We start from the raw sequence: 19731 nt of genomic DNA, 5'->3' as shown, positions 1-19731 counted from the left end.
GCTACATTTGTACACAAGTAAAATAGTGTTTACTGTCTTCTTTAGCATAAATCAAAATTTGGCTGTACTTATTGCTATAGACTAGATTTAACTTTAAATTTTACTCTAAAACATTTTACCTTCCGATGTTATTATGTGCTGGCCGTAGAATAGATGTTGCTAATATATTTGAATAATTGTTCTTTTGTCTGACTTTGCATCAATTTATCTGGTAAAAAAGGAGATGTTGAAGTATTGGCACAAGGGGACTCATCCCACATTGGCAACATCTCTGATCTCTACGCCACGCCAATGAAGAAAAAAGGAAAAGCGGTAAAAGTTGTGGTCTCTTTGTTTTGTTGGAAACACATTATTGTTGTAATTAGTTTTTAAAGTAGTTTTAGTTCATTTTATGTGTAATGTTGTTGCTTACATAAATATTTTATTTAACCTTTTGTCTGCATGAATAAAACCCCTTTTGTTTCTTATCAGTTTTTAGCTTTTGCATTTTTAATTTGCTTTGTTGACACATAGAAACGAGACACTTCAGAGGTGGATGGTGGGACACTGTCCAGAACACACCAAGCGGTTGAGACAGAGATGAAGAAGATTTATAACATGACATCAGAGCCTAATGATACTGTAAGAAATAGTTGTTGATTCTGTGGGTTCCATTAAGTTATTTAATGAGCCCCTATATTGTGATTCAGTGGGATCCCATATTGTGATTCAGTGGGATCCCATATTGTGATTCACTAGGGCCCAATATTGTGATTCAGTGGGACCCCATATTGTGATTCAGTGGGACCCCATATTGTGATTCAGTGGGACCCCATATTGTGATTCAGTGGGATCCCATATTGTGATTCAGTGGGACCCCATATTGTGATTCAGTGGGATCCCATATTGTGATTCAGTGGGGCCCAATATTGTGATTCAGTGGGATCCCATATTGTGATTCAGTGGGATCCCATATTGTGATTCAGTGGGACCCCATATTGTGATTCAGTGGGACCCCATATTGTGATTCAGTGGGACCCCAAATTGTGATTCAGTGGGACCCCATATTGTGATTCAGTGGGATCCCATATTGTGATTCAGTGGGATCCCATATTGTGATTCAGTGGGATCCCATATTGTGATTCAGTGGGACCCCATATTGTGATTCAGTGGGACCCAATATTGTGATTCAGTGGGATCCCATATTGTGATTTAGTGGGACCCAATATTGTGATTCAGTGGGACCCCATATTATGATTCAGTGGGACTCCATACTGTGATTCATATAATGATTCAGTTTAGTCCCATGAAATGATTCAATTACCAACTTACTTCTCAGGTTTAAAATGTATTATCACAAAGCTTAATCATAGTAATCCTTTATGCAATAAAGGTTAACAATTGTGAAAACTAAATTATTGAAGCTCAATAAAGCTTAGTTGAACTTTTCTGAATACAATATTTACTGGATTCTAAAAAGTTTATTTTATGAATTACTGTATTAGTGAAACCAAATCCCTGCCCCTTGCTTTTAATGTGAGTTTTTAAATGTGTGGATTTTTCAATTTTATTAAAGGCTGATTGCTTTTCTGAAGGATTGAGTCAAGTTTAACGAAAGTTGATTAAACATTTAGCACCAGTTTTTGTATTTCCCAGCATTCAACTATTTAGCCAGATTGATTTTAAAGCTTATGGGGTTATTTGTCTGAAAAAGGCTATACGTGGTTAGAAACTATCATTCACTAACTGACATTTTTGTGTTGATGTTTTACATTTACTCCTGAATCCATAATTTTGCTCAGAGAAAAGTAACACAATTTTTATAATTATTTAAAGATTTATCTATCTTCAGAATCAATTGAAAATGGGTTAAAGCACACACTTGTGAAAAATATAATTTCTACATATTAAAACCTTTTACTAAATGTGGTAACTCCTGCCATTTTCAATGACTCTCTATTACTGACAGTTGCATTCTAAAACCTCCCAAAATAAAAAAATAAATGACATTTTACTTTCACACTTACAGGTTAGTTCATCTGCTTTTTTTTTCTGTAACTTTGTAAAAGTTTAGTTTTTTACTTATCTCAGATGAAAGAAGTTCGAGCCATGGTGCACCACTCACACCCAGGGAGTCACCAGACAGACAGTGGACGTGGGTCAACAAGACCTCGTAAGTCTTGTTTTACATTGTCATCTAATTTCCCATTGTGTTTAAGTAGAGGTTAAGTTTTAAAAGCCAATGTAAAACATTATTAGCCAAGTTAAAGATGATATGTCGGATTTAATTTATAGTTACCTCTGAAAAATCCCTTCCAAATATTTAAAAATTTAATTTAATTGTAGTTGATTCAATTTTCCCTGTATCACCTAATAACACTCACTAAATTAACTAAAAAAAAGTTCCATTTTTCCTAATCGTCACCTAATTTTGCTCATGTCCGTAAAAAAGATATTTCATTTTCCTTATGTGTCCCCTAATAACACCCACTTAATTAAATTAAATAAACTTTCATTTTCCCTGTCACTTAATATCACTCACTGCCCTAAAATAAACGTCCATTCTCCCTAAGTGTCACTTAATATCACTCACTTCTGTAAAATAAACTTGCCATTTTCCCTAAGCATCACCTTATATTACCCACATAAGTTAAATGTTCTGTGTTTTGCTCCAGACATTAAAAAGGAGATCCTATATTTGGACTGCTATATTTACAAGCATCTTTTTTTTTAAAATATGACTAATGCTTCAAAAGAGTATTAATTCAAGCAGTTATTGTTGTTTCTATTTGAATTAGAATTGGTATAGTAAAATAAAATAAAAACATTTCATTCACCAACTACACTCAAGTTTCTGTTTATTGAGTACATCAATATCTAATTACTGCATCAATTTTATCTAATAAACTATTAACATTTATTGAGTTTGCCCACCGATATTTATTAAGTACATCAAACATTATTGAACACTCCAGTTTTTATATAATTACTAACTAGCAGTATTAATAACTCATTTTGTTTTGAGCAATTTTTAAATATTGTTTTGTAACATTTTAAAAAATTATCGCCTATAAAGTAATTAAGTTTGACAATTAATATTTTCTCATCTTCACTGTTTGTTTCGTTGTGTACAACCAATACATATTAACATATTGTAAACATTATATTTTTTTTAAACTTTTCCCTATTTTTTGGTATTGTTCTGTAACATTAAAAAAAAAAAAAATTATAGTTTTTAAAATACTTAAGTTTTAAAATTAACACCTGCTCAGCTGCACTGTTTATTTTGTTGTGTACTCCACCTCAACTATCCATTACAATAGTCATTGTTATTCAGGGTGTCAAAGCTGGCGTAGCTTACATTGCTTGCTTTTTGTTTATGTTTTTTTTTTTCGCCTTATCTTTGCCTACCTGTACCAAGAGAGTTTGGCTGAAGAAGAAGGTCGCCTAAGCCCAGACCTGGCCCACATATCTAACCATACAAACCAGAGTAGGTCAGTGCATGCGACCATATCCTCGCTGGAGGCCCAGCCGACAGATCTGTTTGACCGCGGTCGAGGGAAGCCGCAGTTGCTGGGTAACGAAGTTGTGGAGGAGCTAATCAAAGCTAGCAAAACAGGTTTTTTTTTACTTTTATCATCAGTAACATACCCACACGAGAGAAAATCAGATTGATAACTTCATGTTCATAATAGAAGGCTGGTACAAATGTAAACACGTGAGATTTGAAACAAAAAGTTGTCTTATTATTATGTAGGATTTGAAACTGGAGGCAAAATGTTTTTTTCTGCTCAGCGTATCTAGGGTGGTGGGGTGTGGTTTTTTAAATCTTTTTGTAGAAAATAAATATTTTTGTTTTTACATTTTTTATTAAAATGGCTTTTTATGCTGTATTTTACATTCAACTATAACAATAACAAAAAAATATATATTTTTGTTTGCAATGCTTGGCTATAGTAATTTTTATTGATAAAGTGAATTTAATTTTATTAGTCAAAATATCTTTTCTGTTCATTTTCATTTTTCTTAATGGTTTTACGCTGTTGTTATCATTGGATATAGATTTCCCATAATTAATTATGGTGGCTTGGTATAGGCACACTCATTTACATGCTTGGTGCAAGGCAGGGATGTGTAGCCTGCAGTGATGTGTAAACTGTAGGGATGTGTAGAGTGCAGGGATGTGTAGAGTGCAGTGATGTGTAGCCTGCAGGGATGTGTAGAGTGCAGATGTGTAGAGTAGCGATGTGTATAGTGCAGGGATGTGTAGAGTGAAGGGATGTGTAGCCTGCAGGGATGTGTAGAGTGCAGTGATGTGTAGAGCGTAGGGATGTGTAGCCTGCAGGCATGTGTAGAGTGTAGATGTGTAGAGTGTAGGGATGTGTAGATGTGTAGAGTGAAGGGATGTGAAGCTTGCAGGCATGTTTAGAGTGTAGATGTGTAGAGTGAAGGGATGTGTAGCCTGTAGGGATGTGTAGAATGCAGTGATGTGTAGCCTGCAGGTATGTGTAGAGTAGGGATGTGTAGATGTGTAGAGTAGGGATGTGTAGAGTGCAGGGATGTGTAGAGTGTAGGGATGTGTAGATGTGTAGAGTGCAGGGATGTGTAGATGTGTAGAGTAGGGATGTGTAGAGTGTAGGGATGTGTCGAGTGTAGAGTAGGGATGTGTAGCCTCTAGGGATGTGTAGAGTAGGGATGTGTAGCCTCTAGAGATGTGTAGAGTGTAGATGTGTAGCCTGTAGGGATGTGTAACCCGCAGTGAGGATCTGCTCAGGGCTTTGAAACAAATAACTGCAGCTCATTGCATTAGAATTAAAATGTTTTACAAAGAACAGAGTGGAGAAAAAAAACATTTTTAATGTAATTTACTTAACTGAAAAGTGTTGGAACTAAAATCAAACAGCCCCCCCCCCCCCCAATTTTTAAACATAAATAATTTGTGAAATGTCACTATACTATTGAAAGTTTTAAAAACGCTGGTCTAGGGTGTAAAAATATCTAAATACAGATGTGGTTATTATCTATTTTTATACCTGCAATGTTTTTGTTTATTCTGTAGTCAACATAATTTTAATATTATTGATTTTAATGGAACTTTTTATTATGCATACATTTTTTTCTTGTGTATTTAGCCAGTCGTTCATCCCATATGCAGACACCTCGGAGCATGAACCGAGGGCCAGGAGTGGATGGAGAGGTGCATCAGCTCAGGTCACAGAATGAGGAAATGTTGGCAGAGCTTCATTCCCTCAGGAGGGTGGCGGAGGCTATCAGGGATGGGAGTAAGTTGATGTTAGAGGTGGGAGGTGGGAGTAAGTTGGTGTCAGAGGTGGGAGTAAGTTGGTGTGGGAGGTGGGAGTAAGTTGGTGTGGGAGGTGGGAGTAAGTTGGTGTCAGAGGTGGGAGTAAGTTGGTGTGGGAGGTGGGAGTAAGTTGGTGTGGGAGGTGGGAGTAAGTTGGTGTGGGAGGTGGGAGTAAGTTGGTGTTGGAGGTGGGAGTAAGTTGGTGTGGGAGGTGGGAGTAAGTTGGTGTGGGAGGTGGGAGTAAGTTGGTGTGGGAGGTGGGAGTAAGTTGGTGTGGGAGGTGGGAGTAAGCTGGTGTGGGAGGTGGGAGTAAGTTGGTGTGGGAGGTTGGAGTAAGTTGGTGTGGGAGGTGGGAGTAAGTTGGTGTGGGAGGTGGGAGTAAGTTGGTGTGGGAGGTGGGAGTAAGTTGGTGTGGGAGGTGGGAGTAAGTTGGTGTGGGAGGTGGGAGTAAGTTGGTGTGGGAGGTGGGAGTAAGTTGGTGTGGGAGGTGGGAGTAAGTTGGTGTGGGAGGTGGGAGTAAGTTGGTGTGGGAGGTGGGAGTAAGTTGGTGTGGGAGGTGGGAGTAAGTTGGTGTGGGAGGTGGGAGTAAGTTGGTGTGGGAGGTGGGAGTAAGTTGGTGTGGGAGGTGGGAGTAAGTTGGTGTGGGAGGTGGGAGTAAGCTGGTGTGGGAGGTGGGAGTAAGCTGGTGTGGGAGGTGGGAGTAAGTTGGTGTGGGAGGTGGGAGTAAGTTGGTGTGGGAGGTGGGAGTAAGTTGGTGTCAGAGGTTGGAGTAAGTTGGTTTGGGGGAGTGCGAGTAAGCTCAGTCACGAATCTATAAAATCTTCAAAACTAAAACGCCATTTGAGACGTGTCATTCGGAACACACCGAAAAATGTATGGAGTTCTTTCGTCGGTAAGAAGCTAGTTGCAAACGTCAGAGACTTGATCGAACAGGAAGTTTTCACCAGCATTAGTGCAAGCATCAAATGAAGTCGCGATAGAAAATGCCAAGCAAAAAAAAAAAAAAAAAAAACAATAGGAGAAAATCTCATCAAACGCTGCATGTACGTAAATGTTAAATAACACATTTTTATTGAAATTAAGCTTTCACCATTGTTTGCTTTTCAAGTTGATAAATCATCAGACGTGAGTTTGTGTTCGCAGTTGCTGGTCTGTGTCTATATGCATGCGGATGATAGCAATGAAGAGTGAATAGAGAAAATAAATACCCTTTTTGAAACTTGATGATTAAAATGGGGTTGTACGGATGGTGCGCTATCTATGTTTAGCTCAAAATCGGGCTTTCAGAAAACAGAAAAGATTTAGCTCCCTAACCACTGCCCTAACCAATCGATATTAAGAGTCCATTGCTAGTATAAGTCGTAAATTATATAAAATATGGAGCCTTCAAAGAACTGAGCAAAAACATTAATATAGATCACGAGGTTCTGCTCTTCTACACTACAGTACGTTGGCTGTCAAACGAAATGTTGTAAATTGTGATTTTTAGATTGAAATCTGAAATCGAATTGTTCTTTGAAGTGCAAAGGAAACAAGACTTTTTGGTATACTTAAAACGAGATAGAGTGGTTGGAGAGAGTATCATGTGTTCGAACAAGATAAGCTTAACCTGAAGCTTCAAGGAAAATGAACGAATATTATAACTTTCCATGATAATCTCGGGGCATTTTTATCAAAGCTGCAAAATCGGTAAAGAAAATAAATCTTGGAAATATTGTAAATTTGAGAAACTCTGCTGTGTGGTAGATGAATCTGATTGTGAGATAATTAAAATTTTGAAAGAAGCAATTTCTGGGCATCTTGAATCTCTTGAAAACGAACTGCATCGCTATTTCTCTGAGCTGAAAAAAGAAGAATCTGCATTTACGCATTACCCATTCTCTACTTCCCTTGATGTTGCCAGCATTCCTGATGAATTACAAGATGAGTTCTTTGATTTGCAGAATGATTCCGCGTAAGATGAAAAACTGCACACACAATTTTGGTGTAGTATTCACCATTCATACCCAAACGTAAAATTGATTGACTTTTCAAGAATATATTTTCAACACTATTCTTCGATTAAAAACAAAATTAAGATAATTATAATGACATAGTTTGGCGTTAACAAAAATTTTTAAATTAAAAACTTAACCACGAAGGTTTAGTGAATAGTATGAAAATTTTACTCATGCTATTAAAATAGTTATCAAGAGTAGTTCATATTGAAAGTCTACTAGAAAATCTTATTTTAGTGCTTATTAATTTCCATACTAATTTCGGCTTTTTAATTCTATGGGGGTCGCGGGTCACTTACCTTTTATAAAAGGGGGTCGCCACTCGAAAAAGGTTGGGAACCACTGCTATAGATTGATGAAGGTTTTATTTTATATGCTTTCTAGTTAAAGTTTTTATTTTTACATATGTGTTTCTCATTCAGATGTGGAGAGTGCGCAAGCCTTGTACCTGCGGCGTCAGATGGAAGACATCAAAGAAGAGAACGACACCCTCAAGTCAACTGTCCATAGACTAAATGTGGAGCTCAGTGACTGCCTTGCTAAATATAGACCAGTAGATTCAGCGCAGCTTAAGCAGGTAAAATATTTGTTTCGTTTTATTTGATATGAGCCGGCCCACAGCGTATATCATACGCCGCTAATACGCCGCTATTTAGTTGTTGTTTTTTCTACTTTTCAGTAATTCATAATTTGTGAATTCGACAGTACCAACGCTGCCACTGAAAATATTTCTTTAAAATAAATAGCTCATTAGGGACGATAACCCCCCCCCCCCGTTCCCCCCCCCCCCCTCTGTTAAAGTAAACTCCTTTTAGTTACCCCCCCCCCCCCACCTTTAAAATTGTTTCAAACTAAATTATCTGCCCCTAATAGTCGTCACTAAACCCGGCTCTGCTTGTAAACATTTACCGTGAACAATAACTCACCAGACCATGTAGGGGTGGGGGTGGTAGGGAGCGCGCTTACAGCTTGTTTTCAAGCGTCTCCCAGAAGAGAATTATATATATAGATATGTGAGTCATCAAGATTTGGTACGTTTTTGCCAGAGGAGACCAATCTGTTTCTATGAAAAAATTCGTATGACAATAACTTAGTCATAGAAGTTCTACTACTTTGATAAATCTTGAGTGGTGTTGGTGAGGGGAAGTGTGTCAATAGACACAAAACGGTTTGCTTCTGTGGTTAAAAAAAAATTATCCTTTTTAACCTGATGGTCAGTATTGCAGGTGAAGTAGAGTTCATGTGTTGCACTGACCTCGGCTTATGAAAGAATAGTGTTGTCAGCACTGTGCCCTGCAGCTTTTACTTTCCCTAATGAGCTTGGTGGACTCAAGGACATTCTACAGATTTGAACCTCATGTTACAGGCTTTTGAAAAACCCAAACCAGAATAAGTTACCACAAATCGCTATAAAACATAATACAGAACTACAAATCTGATTTAAAACCTGGGACTTAACCATCTGACCGTACAATCTCCTTACATGTCCCAAGTTTGCAAGGCAGATTAGTCTTGATAGCTGGTGACAGCAATCCATCTAAAAAAAAGCTAAAGCAAGCAACTGCTTTCTTGTATTTTGTTCTTGAATGGACAAAAGCTATGGAAACAAATCCCTTAAAAAAAAAGCAGGCTGAATTCAGAGTCAACGGGATTACGGCCCATAACGCGTTGACACGTGATGCATAATTGTGTTTGGGGAAACCCTTTCCAACATTACAATTAAAAACAAAGAAGAAGAAAAGGGTTATCTGTAACCACATCATTATTTAAAGTCTAGAGCTTGGTTTACAGTTAAAAGTACAAAGATTAGCCAGAATAGCATAAAATTAGTTTATTTAGTTTCTAAAAGTTTGTTACTGGGCCATGACTAAATTGCAGGCTGAATAAAATTAAACAGTTGGATTACATTTCTGCTAAATGTTTCAGGTGATAGAAATCAATGGCCTACCTGTGTTTATAATGGATCACTGTATTTTGTATGTTTCCCTCAGGTGATAGAAATCAATGACCTAACTGTGTTTATAATGGATCACTGTATTTTGTATGTTTACACAGGTGATAGAAATCAATGACCTAACTGTGTTTATAATGGATCACTGTATTTTGTATGTTTACACAGGTGATAGAAATCAATGACCTAACTGTGTTTATAATGGATCACTGTATTTTGTATGTTTACACAGGTGATAGAAATCAATGACCTAACTGTGTTTATAATGGATCACTGTATTTTGTATGTTTCCTCAGGTGATAGAAATCAATGGCCTACCTGTGTTTATAATGGCTCACTGTATTTTGTATGTTTCCTCAGGTGATAGAAATCAATGGCCTACCATCAAAAGGTCCTGTTCCATCTTGGCTGGTGAGTTACATTCATCTTTTCACCATTTGAGTATTGTGAACCATGTTTTGTGACCCTCTGGGTTGGCCTGTATTGTGACCCTCTGGGTTGGCCTGTATTGTGAGCCCCTGGGTTGGCCTGTATTGTGACCCCCTGGGTTGGCCTGTATTGTGACCCCCTGGGTTGGCGTTGGCCTGTATTGTGACCCCCTGGGTTGGCCTGTATTGTGACCCCCTGGGTTGGCCTGTATTGTGACCCATAGGTTGGCCTGTATTGTGACCCATAGGTTGGCCTGTATTGTGACCCCCTGGGTTGGCCTGTATTGTGACCCCCAGGGTTGGCCTGTATTGTGACCCCATTAATTGGCCTGTATTGTGACCCCCTGGGTTGGCCTGTATTGTGAGCCCCAGGGTTGGCCTGTATTGTGACCCCCTGGGTTGGCCTGTATTGTGACCCCCTGGGTTGGCCTGTATTGTGACCCCCTGGGTTGGCCTGTATAGTGACCCATGTTTTGTGACACATGGGTTGGCCTGTATTGTGACCCCCTGGGTTGGCCTGTATTGTGACCCCCTGGGTTGGCCTGTAAAGTGACCCCCTGGGTTGGCCTGTATTGTGACCCCCTGGGTTGGCCTGTATAGTGACCCATGTTTTGTGACACATGGGTTGGCCTGTATTGTGACCCCCTGGGTTGGCCTGTATTGTGACCCCCTGGGTTGGCCTGTATTGTGACCCCAGGGTTGGCCTGTATTGTGACCCCCTGGGTTGGCCTGTATTGTGACCCCAGGGTTGGCCTGTATTGTGACCCCCTGGGTTGGCCTGTATAGTGACCCATGTTTTGTGACACATGGGTTGGCCTGTATTGTGACCCCCTGGTTTGGCCTGTATTGTGACCCCCTGGGTTGGCCTGTATTGTAACCCCCTGGGTTGGCCTGTATAGTGACCCATGATTTGTGACCCCCTGGGTTGGCCTGTATTGTGACCCTCTGGGTTGGCCTGTATTGTGACCCCCTGGTTTGGCCTGTATTGTGACCCCCTGGGTTGGCCTGTATTGTGACCCCCTGGGTTGGCCTGTATTGTGACCCCCTGGGTTGGCCTGTATTGTGACCCCCTGGGTTGGCCTGTATTGTGACCCCCTGGGTTGGCCTGGTTGTATTCTATTAATTGACCTGTTTTGTGACCCAGTACTTAGCTAGGCCAATGCCGCTGCCGAGAAAATCGGACAAATCGGCTTTTCCCTACCCCCTGCATGTTCAACTCTATTTTTTGCATGCTTTTATTATGTCTATGTTAACATGTTATACATCATTCTGTTCGTAATTGAATAACCTTTTAAACTGTATGAGTTTGATTTTAATATGATTTCAGACGTTGAAGAAATCGCCGATTGAATAGCATTTTTTACCCCCGCTGCGACGTGCCGTTTAGGGGGGGGGGGGGCTTTTTCACCTTTTTAAAACAGGGGTGTTACTTTGAGTCTATAGACTCTTCGAGTTTTCGCCCTTCAACAGTGAAACTTGGCAGAAATACAGATTAGATGTAGACGTATACAGCGCAGGGTTCGTCGTCAAAATATATTAAATACTTTCGGAGATATCGTAAAGCAAAGTTGAACCAAGTTTCCCGGGTTATTTATAGACCGATTTTTAATTTGAACCCTGCGCTGTATTGCTAAAATCTGGACGTTTATTAATATGTATGATATGTACCATAATGCTCTAAGATAGAGACGTCTATAGACTTTGAAGTGGACCGAAAATCAAAACATGACGCGCCGACCGCTGTCCGACTGAACCGCTCGGCTGTGCTTCGAAGGTAAACGGAAAAAAAGTCACAGGAAAAAAAAAACACAGAAAAAAAGTCACAGTTTTTGCTAGGAAAAAAAGTCACAGAAAAAAAGTCACAGTGGAAAAAAAATTTTGGAAAAAAAGTCACAGAAATAAAGTCACAGAAAAAAAGTCACAAAAATATTTTTAGAAATTTTTTTTGTTTTGTTTAGAATTGTAAAATTTTGTATGTTTCTTGTTGTGGGTTGTATTTTTTTATAGCATAAATTATTTATAGACGTTAAAAGCATTATGGTTTATAACAATTGTAAGTAAAAATACTCTAATATAATTTACACAACAATCTCAACTTTTGTTACGTATTTAGTTAAAAACGCGGTAGAAAATTTAACTATAAAAAATGTAGGCAAATTTTGCCGTAGGCTATTCTCTGGTCGGCCTCTCCTCAGTAGGCATTGTCCGAACATGTTATTTTGTGTTGTTGACGTCATGCGTCAATGACAGCATTTGAACCTTGTCGGCTTTCTGTTTTGATCCTAAGTTTTGTTATGTAATGAGCGTGATAAATGTGGGCAGTAAAGGTGGTTGAACTAATCATAACTATTGTTGCCATGAGTTGAGGGCAGCAAGTCAGACGAACTTACCATTTCACGGTAATTTAATGTTGGTATTTAAAAAAAACAGGATTAAAACCGTGGACTTTGGGGCATTCTATTAAACGCTACTAATCTTAAGTTTAAAATAATTACAATCTACATACTTCATACTAAATATTTTTAGATGAATTATAAAAATTCCTATGCGTATACAGCCTACACACATTACATTACATTTAATTAATCCTAAGTTAATTTGCACTCTCTGAATATTTAATACATAAAAGTATTAACAAGTATCATGCAAATATATATTTGTGACTTTTTTTCCTGTGACTTTTTTTCCTGTGACTTTTTTTCTGTGTTTTTTTTTTTCCTGTGTTTTTTTTTTCCTGTGACTTTTTTTCCTACAATCGCTTCGAATCGCCCTCTTTAAACAGACGACGCGTTACAAAATATTTATAATATTTATACACGAGTCGAGTTTACATACTACAACAGTGAAACTTGGCAGAAATACAGATTAGATGTAGAGGTATACAGCGCAGGGTTCGTCGTCAAAATATATTAAATACTTTCGGAGATAATGTAAAGCAAAGTTGAACCAAGTTTCCCGGGTTAGTTAAAGACCAATTTTTAATTTGAACCCTGCGCTGCATTGCTGAAATCTGGAAGTTTATTAATATGTATGATTTTTTCTACAATACCCCCATATAAAGCCGCCCATACATTTTAAAATGGAGCAAAAATTAAAATTAACGCGCCGACCGCTGTCCGACGGCTTGCTCTGCTGTGTCGATCTACACACTGTGGCACATCCGAATGCCTGGTCACGTGACGCAAGGCGGTCTATCCGATTGGATGATACTGTAAACAATTTCTAAAGATAGATACATGTGTTCCCGTGTTAGACTCGACGGCTATTTCTATTTTATATAGATTAGATCTCTAAGCCGACAGGCATGTTTCATAATTTTGTCCTTATCCATTTAAACGGGAAAAAAGTCTTATTAGTATTTACGGCTCAGGGTTAAAATTCATCTTGTTTTTAAAATTAATCCAGATAGTTACTGTCCGATTATAACAATTCTGCGTTTCGCGCACCCTAATTTCATTTAAAATTAGAGCATTTCTTTTTCATAAAAACGGCTTCAATTTTTTTTTTCCCCGGTCCCCCCTTTTTTTTCACTACACATTTAGAATCTACATACGCTTAACAACGTGGAGGATACTAGCCTGCCAAATTGACCAAAAAGGGATGGGGTGGGGGTAAACGGAAAAAAAGTCACAGGAAAAAAAAACACAGAAAAAAAGTCACAGTTTTTGCTAGGAAAAAAAGTCACAGAAAAAAAGTCACAGTGGAAAAATTTTATCGGAAAAAAAGTCACAGAAATAAAGTCACAGAAAAAAAGTCACAAAAATCTTTTTAGAAATATTTTTATTAATTTGTTAAGAATTGTAAAATTTTGTATGTTCATTGTTGTGGGTTGTATTTTTTGATAGCATAAATTATTTATAGACGTTAAAAGCATGATTTATAACAATTGTAAGTAAAAATACTCTAAGATAATTAACACAACAATCTCAACTTTTGTTACGTATTTAGTTAAATACGCGGTAGAAAAGTTAATTATAAAAGAAATTTATGTACATTTTGCCGTAGGCTATTCTCCGGTCGGCCTCTCCTCGGTAGGCATTGTCCGAACATATTTTGTGTTGTTGACGTTATGCGTCAATGACAGCCTTTGAACCTTGTCGGCTTTCTGTTTTGATCCTAAGTTTTGTTATGTAATGAGCGTGATAAATGTGGGCAGTAAAGGTGGTTGAACTAAACATAACTATTGTTGCTATGAGTTGAGGGCAGCAAGTCAGATGAACTTACCATTTCACGGTAATTTAATGGTATTTAAAAATAACACGATGAAAACCTTGGACTTAAGAGCATTCTATTAAATGCTACTAATCTTAAGTTTAAAATAATTACAATCTACATACTTCATAATAAATATTTTTAGATGAATTATAAAAATTCCTATGCGTATACAGCATACACACATTACATTACATTTAATTAATCCTAAGTTAATTTGCACTCTCTAAATATTTAATACATAAAAGTATTAACAAATATCATGCAAATATATATTTGTGACTTTTTTTTCCTGTGACTTTTTTTCCTGTGACTTTTTTTCCTGTGACTTTTTTTCCTGTGACTTTTTTTCCTGTGACTTTTTTCTGTGTTTTTTTTTCCTGTGACTTTTTTTCCTACAATCGGGGTGGGTGGGGGTGGGCATTCTGTATAACACCCAACGTAACAACCATAGCCTACGTAAGCCTCACCCCGCCCCCACTAGTCCGTGACGCGACGAGCCGATGGTCGTCGCCTTTGATGTTGTACAACACTCGTACGGTACCTACTCAGTTCGTGGTGGATTCATACCCCACCTACCTCCCCCTTCACTTTGTGGAGTTGATGTTACTAACCTTCGGGCATAGATCAAGAAATCTTGCCAGACTTTTGTCTCTGAAAGTACATAATATTCGTCTGACACGTTCATCGGGTTGGCCGACTAGCCTATCCAGCGGTCGTGTTTATGTAATAAGGCAATACAATTCGTTGGTCAGAAGATCTGGCTAGTCAGATTAAACTAAATCTAGGCAAAAGCTGGTGGTGGTACACGTGTCTGTGTATAGGCAAACACGGTAATCTTACACAATTTCTAGAATCTACAAGATCTACACAGTCAAGCACTCAAACACGTGCTTTTTTCTTAAGAAAGTTTTTAATTTTAAAAGGCCTACTGGTAGGCCTACAAAAATACATAAACCTACTTACTACTAGTACTAGCATAAACATTGGGCTTAAATAAAATTTATGTTATAGACCTATAACTTACACTAGATCTATACCTTGTGCAAGTTTTTGAAAAAAAAATTCTCCAAAAATTATTTTTATTGAAATTGTAAAAAGGATTAATTTTAATATGGGTAATAATATTACATAATTATCATAAAGCACACTCTGATTCTGATCAGACACATTTGTAACTAGACTAATTCTATAGCAAAAAGTCGTATGATATTTAAAATAACAAGAAATATAATTATAATGAAATAGGCCTAAATTTTGGAATAGAGTAGGCCTTTAGTATTGGACATAGATTACATAACATCTTTTAAGAAGTTACATAATCACAAATTTACTATTGTAATAGCATTCTTCTCTTTGTATTGTAAAACTTGATTAGTTATATTTTCTTTTAGTAGGCTATTAACTTGAAGTTAACTGACAATGAGCAAAAGTGATTTCAAAACTAATTTATGGTAGGCCTATATTTTGAGCAAAGGGTGGTATTACATAACCTTAACATTTGATAGTTATGTAACAATGTTGGACCATTTTAAATACTACCATTAGCTTCAGCATATATAAATGTCATATTATAGATTAAAACAGTGTTACATTTAAACAATGACTTCTTATCACATTGATTATTAGATGTTTTAAAAATTGAAAGGGGGGGTATTACATAATCTATGAGATTAGTCGATTGTGTAATCAAAGGACACTTTTTAAAATAGCATCATTGGATTCGGCATACAAAAATCTATAAAATACCATAAAATGACATCAATTGGTGAAGTCTGCTTGCTTTTATACCACTTTTAGTGAAAAACTCTTAAAAATTTGGTCCATACCCTCCCAGTATTTTTCCTCTTTCAGGGTCTACCCCGGTTGTCTGAAAAAACTACTGTTTTTTAATGACTAAAAAATTCATAACTTTTTTGTTTATGGTCAGATTTTGAAAATTCAAACTGATCTGTAATTAGATTGACAGCCCCTATCCAAATATGTAACTATTATATTGTTTTACTGAAATTAAATTTTTGCATTGGCCTAGCTACAGTACTAAACTTATTGTATTTACACACAGACAGACAGACAGGATTGCAAAACTTAGTTTTTTCAGGTCCGTAAGATTGTAAAACTTTAAAATTTGTCAAAATGTTGATTTTGATTTTTGCACAATTACAATAAATCCTTTAGGTTTTGTATATGATAGTTGGAATTTGTAAATTGGCATAAACTGTCAAAATCTCTTTTAATTTTTATGCAAGATTACAATATTTTCTATATATTATGATTACAAGAAAGTAAAAAGAGAAGAAATAAGTTTTGTGATGTCTTGGATTCCTTTACATACCCAGTTGTGGAAATTTAAAAAAAATAGAATCAGGCTGCATTTTACTAAATATCCTATAATTATATCAAGAAAATTTCATACAAATGGCCCTCTTTATCTAAATAAATTCTTACATGGGCACAGATAAGGGGAACAGCCCAAACCTAGCCCCCCAGGATAAATGATGAATGATCTAAATAAATTCTTACATGGGCACAGATAAAGGGGAGCAGCCCAAACCTAGCCCCCCAGGATAAATGATGAATGATCTAAATAAATTCTTACATGGGCACAGATAAAGGGGAACAGCCCAAACCTAGCCCCCCATGATAAATGATGAATGATCTAAATAAATTCTTACATGGGCACAGATAAAGGGGAACAGCCCAAACCTAGCCCCCCAGGATAAATGATGAATGAATGATCTAAATAAATTATCAAACAATCTACAGTAGCTAGATCACAATTGTCTCTAAGGATAACTGAGCACCAATTGACTTCAAACCATTCTAGTGGGGAGGGGCGGTGGGGCTGAAATCACATTTTATTTCTTTACCTATTCTTTTAAAGTCTCATGTAAAATTATTCAACATCATGTTGGTTCATTTGTAGGCATTGGTTTTTTTTTTTGTTATATAAATTAAGTCTTTTAAGATATTTGAAAATATCCACTATCAAATTTAATTTTTTTTTTAAATTGAATTAAAAGTTATCGACTAGCAACTTCAATTTTTTAAAAATTGAATTAAAAGCAAATTTAATATTTTTAAATTGAGCTAAAAGACGAACATTGCCCTCTCTCTATACCAGATCAACAAGAAATACTTGGCGCCATTGTTTTTAGCCTACGACGACCGCTTAGCAGAGAAAGACCAAGTTATAGACGAATGTAAGGTGAGATCAGTTGGTGTTTCAGGTTGGTTTAGGAAAGTACACTTTCAGGCTAGATAGTCCATGAGGTAGAAGAGTTCAACTGCGGACCTTGGTATTTGATTATTTAGTGTAGTTAGCCCAACTGCCTTTACTTTTCCTGAATTGAGTCAGATACACATAAGAGCTGGGTGAACTCAGGTACATCTTGAGGCTAGTAAATTCGTGTTCATGCAAGGTGGGTTATGTCAGTATTTCAGGTAATTATAAGGTGGGTTATGTCAGTATTTCAGGTAATTATAAGGTGGGTTATGTCAGTATTTCAGGTAATTATAAGGTGGGTTATGTCAGTATTTCAGGTAATTATAAGGTGGGTTATGTCAGTATTTCAGGTAATTATATGGTGGGTTATGTCAGTATTTCAGGTAATTATAAGGTGGGTTTTGTCAGTATTTCAGGTAATTATAAGGTGGGTTATGTCAGTATTTCAGGTAATTATAAGGTGGGTTTTGTCAGTATTTCAGGTAATTATAAGGTGGGTTTTGTCAGTATTTCAGGTAATTATAAGGTGGTTTATGTCAGTATTTCAGGTAATTATAAGGTGGGTTTTGTCAGTATTTCAGGTAATTATAAGGTGGGTTATGTCAGTATTTCAGGTAATTATAAGGTTGGTTATGTCAGTATTTCAGGTAAGTATAAGGTGGGTTATGTCAGTATTTCAAGTTAATATAAGGTGGGTTGTCAGTATTTTAGGTAAATAAAAAGTTGATTATGCTTGTATTTTTAGTAAATATAAGGTAGATTAAGTCAGTATTTCAGATAAATTTTAGGTGGGCCATTTCAGGTATTTACATGGTGGTTTATTTAAGAATTTTAGGTACATATAAGATAGGTTTGGTCAGTAATTCAGGTAAATATAAAGTAGGCTGGGTGAGCCCTACAGGTAAATATAAGATGAGTCAGGTAAGCTGTGCATGTGACTTGGGTCAGTGTTGTAGGTGAGTCAATTGTGTATATACATTTGCAGAAAGAGCTAGAGTCACTGAAGAGAAGAGCTGAGGAAATTTTGAAGGAGAACCAACGGTTACGCATGAGTGGTGGCATGGGGCTACAGGCTAATGGCACAGAGTGGTAAGTGGTTTCTTGGTGTCTTGATACAATTTGTAAGTGCTTTAAATACTTGACTTTTACCCACTTTTGAAACTTATAAATTAAAACTTCAACCCATCTCTTGACCCGTTTTTTAAAACTCTGACCCATGATTGACCCACCTGACCCATGTTTTAAGCCTTTGACCCACCTGACCCATGTTAGACCCACTTCACCCATGTTTGACCCACCTGACCCATGTTTGACCCACCTGACCCATGTTAGACCCACCTGACCCATGTTTGACCCACCTTACCCATGTTTGACCCACCTGACCCACTCGACCCATGTTTGACCCACCCGACCCATGTTAGACCCACCTGACCCACCTGACCCATGTTTGACCCACCTGACCCATGTTTGACCCACCTGACCCATGTTTGACCCACCTGAACCATGTTTGACCCACCTGACCCACGTTTGACCCACCTGACCCATGTTTGACCCACCTGACCCACCTGACCCATGTTTGACCCACCTGACCCGTTTGACCCACCTGACCCACCTGACTTATGTTTGACCCACCTGACCCACCTGACCCATGTTTGACCCACCTGACCCATGTTTGACCCATCTGACCCATGTTTGACCCACCTGACCCACATTTGACTCACTGATCCATCTTTGACCCACCTGACCCATCTTTGACCCAACTGACCCATGTTTGACCCACCTGACCCATGTTTGACCCACCTGACCCATGTTTGACCCACCTGACCCATGTTTGACCCACCTGACCCATGTTTGACCCACCTGACCCATGTTTGACCCACCAGGCAACAGCTGCAGGAACAAGCCCGTCTGGTGCTGGAGGAGAACCAGGTGTTACTGGAGCAGCTGCAGGTACAGACCAACAAGTCTAAGGAGATGCACCTGTCCCATATGGCAGAGAGTAAGTGTCATAGATAGATAAAATAAGACTAGACAGGTGCAGACCAACAAGTCTAAGGAGATACACCTGTCCCATATGGCAGAGAGTAAGTGTCATAGTGTAGATAGATAAATTAAGACTAGACAGGTACAGACCAACAAGTCTAAGGAGATACACCTGTCCCATATGGCAGAGAGTAAGTGTCATAGATAGATAAAATAAGACTAGACTGGTACAGAGCAACAAGTCTAAGGAGATGCACCTGTCCCATATGGCAGAGAGTAAGTGTCATAGTGTAGATAGATAAAATAAGACTAGACAGGTACAGACCAACAAGTCTAAGGAGATACACCTGTCCCATATGGCAGAGAGTAAGTGTCATAGTGTAGATAGATAAAATAAGACTAGACAGGTACAGACCAACAAGTCTAAGGAGATGCACCTGTCCCATATGGCAGAGAGTACGTGTCATAGATAGATAAAATAAGACTAGACAGGTACAGACCAACAAGTCTAAGGAGATACACCTGTCCCATATGGCAGAGAGTAAGTGTCATAGTGTAGATAAAATAAGACTAGACAGGTACAGACCAACAAGTCTAAGGAGATGCACCTGTCCCATATGGCAGAGAGTAAGTGTCATAGATAGATAAAATAA

At 37.8% G+C, this 19731-nt stretch overlaps 1 protein-coding gene across 4 annotated transcripts in view; it reads left to right on the top strand.

Moving 5' to 3' along the window:
• LOC131944174 (centrosomal protein of 89 kDa) overlaps positions 1-19731 on the top strand; it is a 37858-nt gene that overhangs the window by 5116 nt on the left and 13011 nt on the right. For 2 of the 4 annotated variants that reach the window (XM_059304695.1, XM_059304696.1), the window contains exons 4-13: positions 221-312; positions 514-621; positions 2071-2152; positions 3401-3598; positions 5112-5261; positions 7701-7855; positions 9590-9640; positions 16994-17077; positions 18081-18184; positions 18979-19045. In XM_059304695.1, the coding sequence (XP_059160678.1) occupies positions 221-312; positions 514-621; positions 2071-2152; positions 3401-3598; positions 5112-5261; positions 7701-7855; positions 9590-9640; positions 16994-17077; positions 18081-18184; positions 18979-19045 (1091 nt within the window). Of the gene's footprint in view, positions 1-220; positions 313-513; positions 622-2070; positions 2153-3400; positions 3599-5111; positions 5262-7700; positions 7856-9589; positions 9641-16993; positions 17078-18080; positions 18185-18978; positions 19095-19731 lie in introns of all 4 variants that reach the window. The other 2 variants (XM_059304694.1, XM_059304697.1) reach the window with 2 other exon arrangements.

This window comes from Physella acuta, unplaced genomic scaffold, assembly GCF_028476545.2.
Source record: "Physella acuta isolate Inbredline_101_S28 unplaced genomic scaffold, ASM2847654v3 ptg000484l, whole genome shotgun sequence".
NCBI classification, from domain to species: Eukaryota; Metazoa; Mollusca; class Gastropoda; family Physidae; genus Physella; species Physella acuta.
Note: the sequence above shows the minus strand (reverse complement) of the source record. Positions and strands in the feature narration are given on the sequence as shown.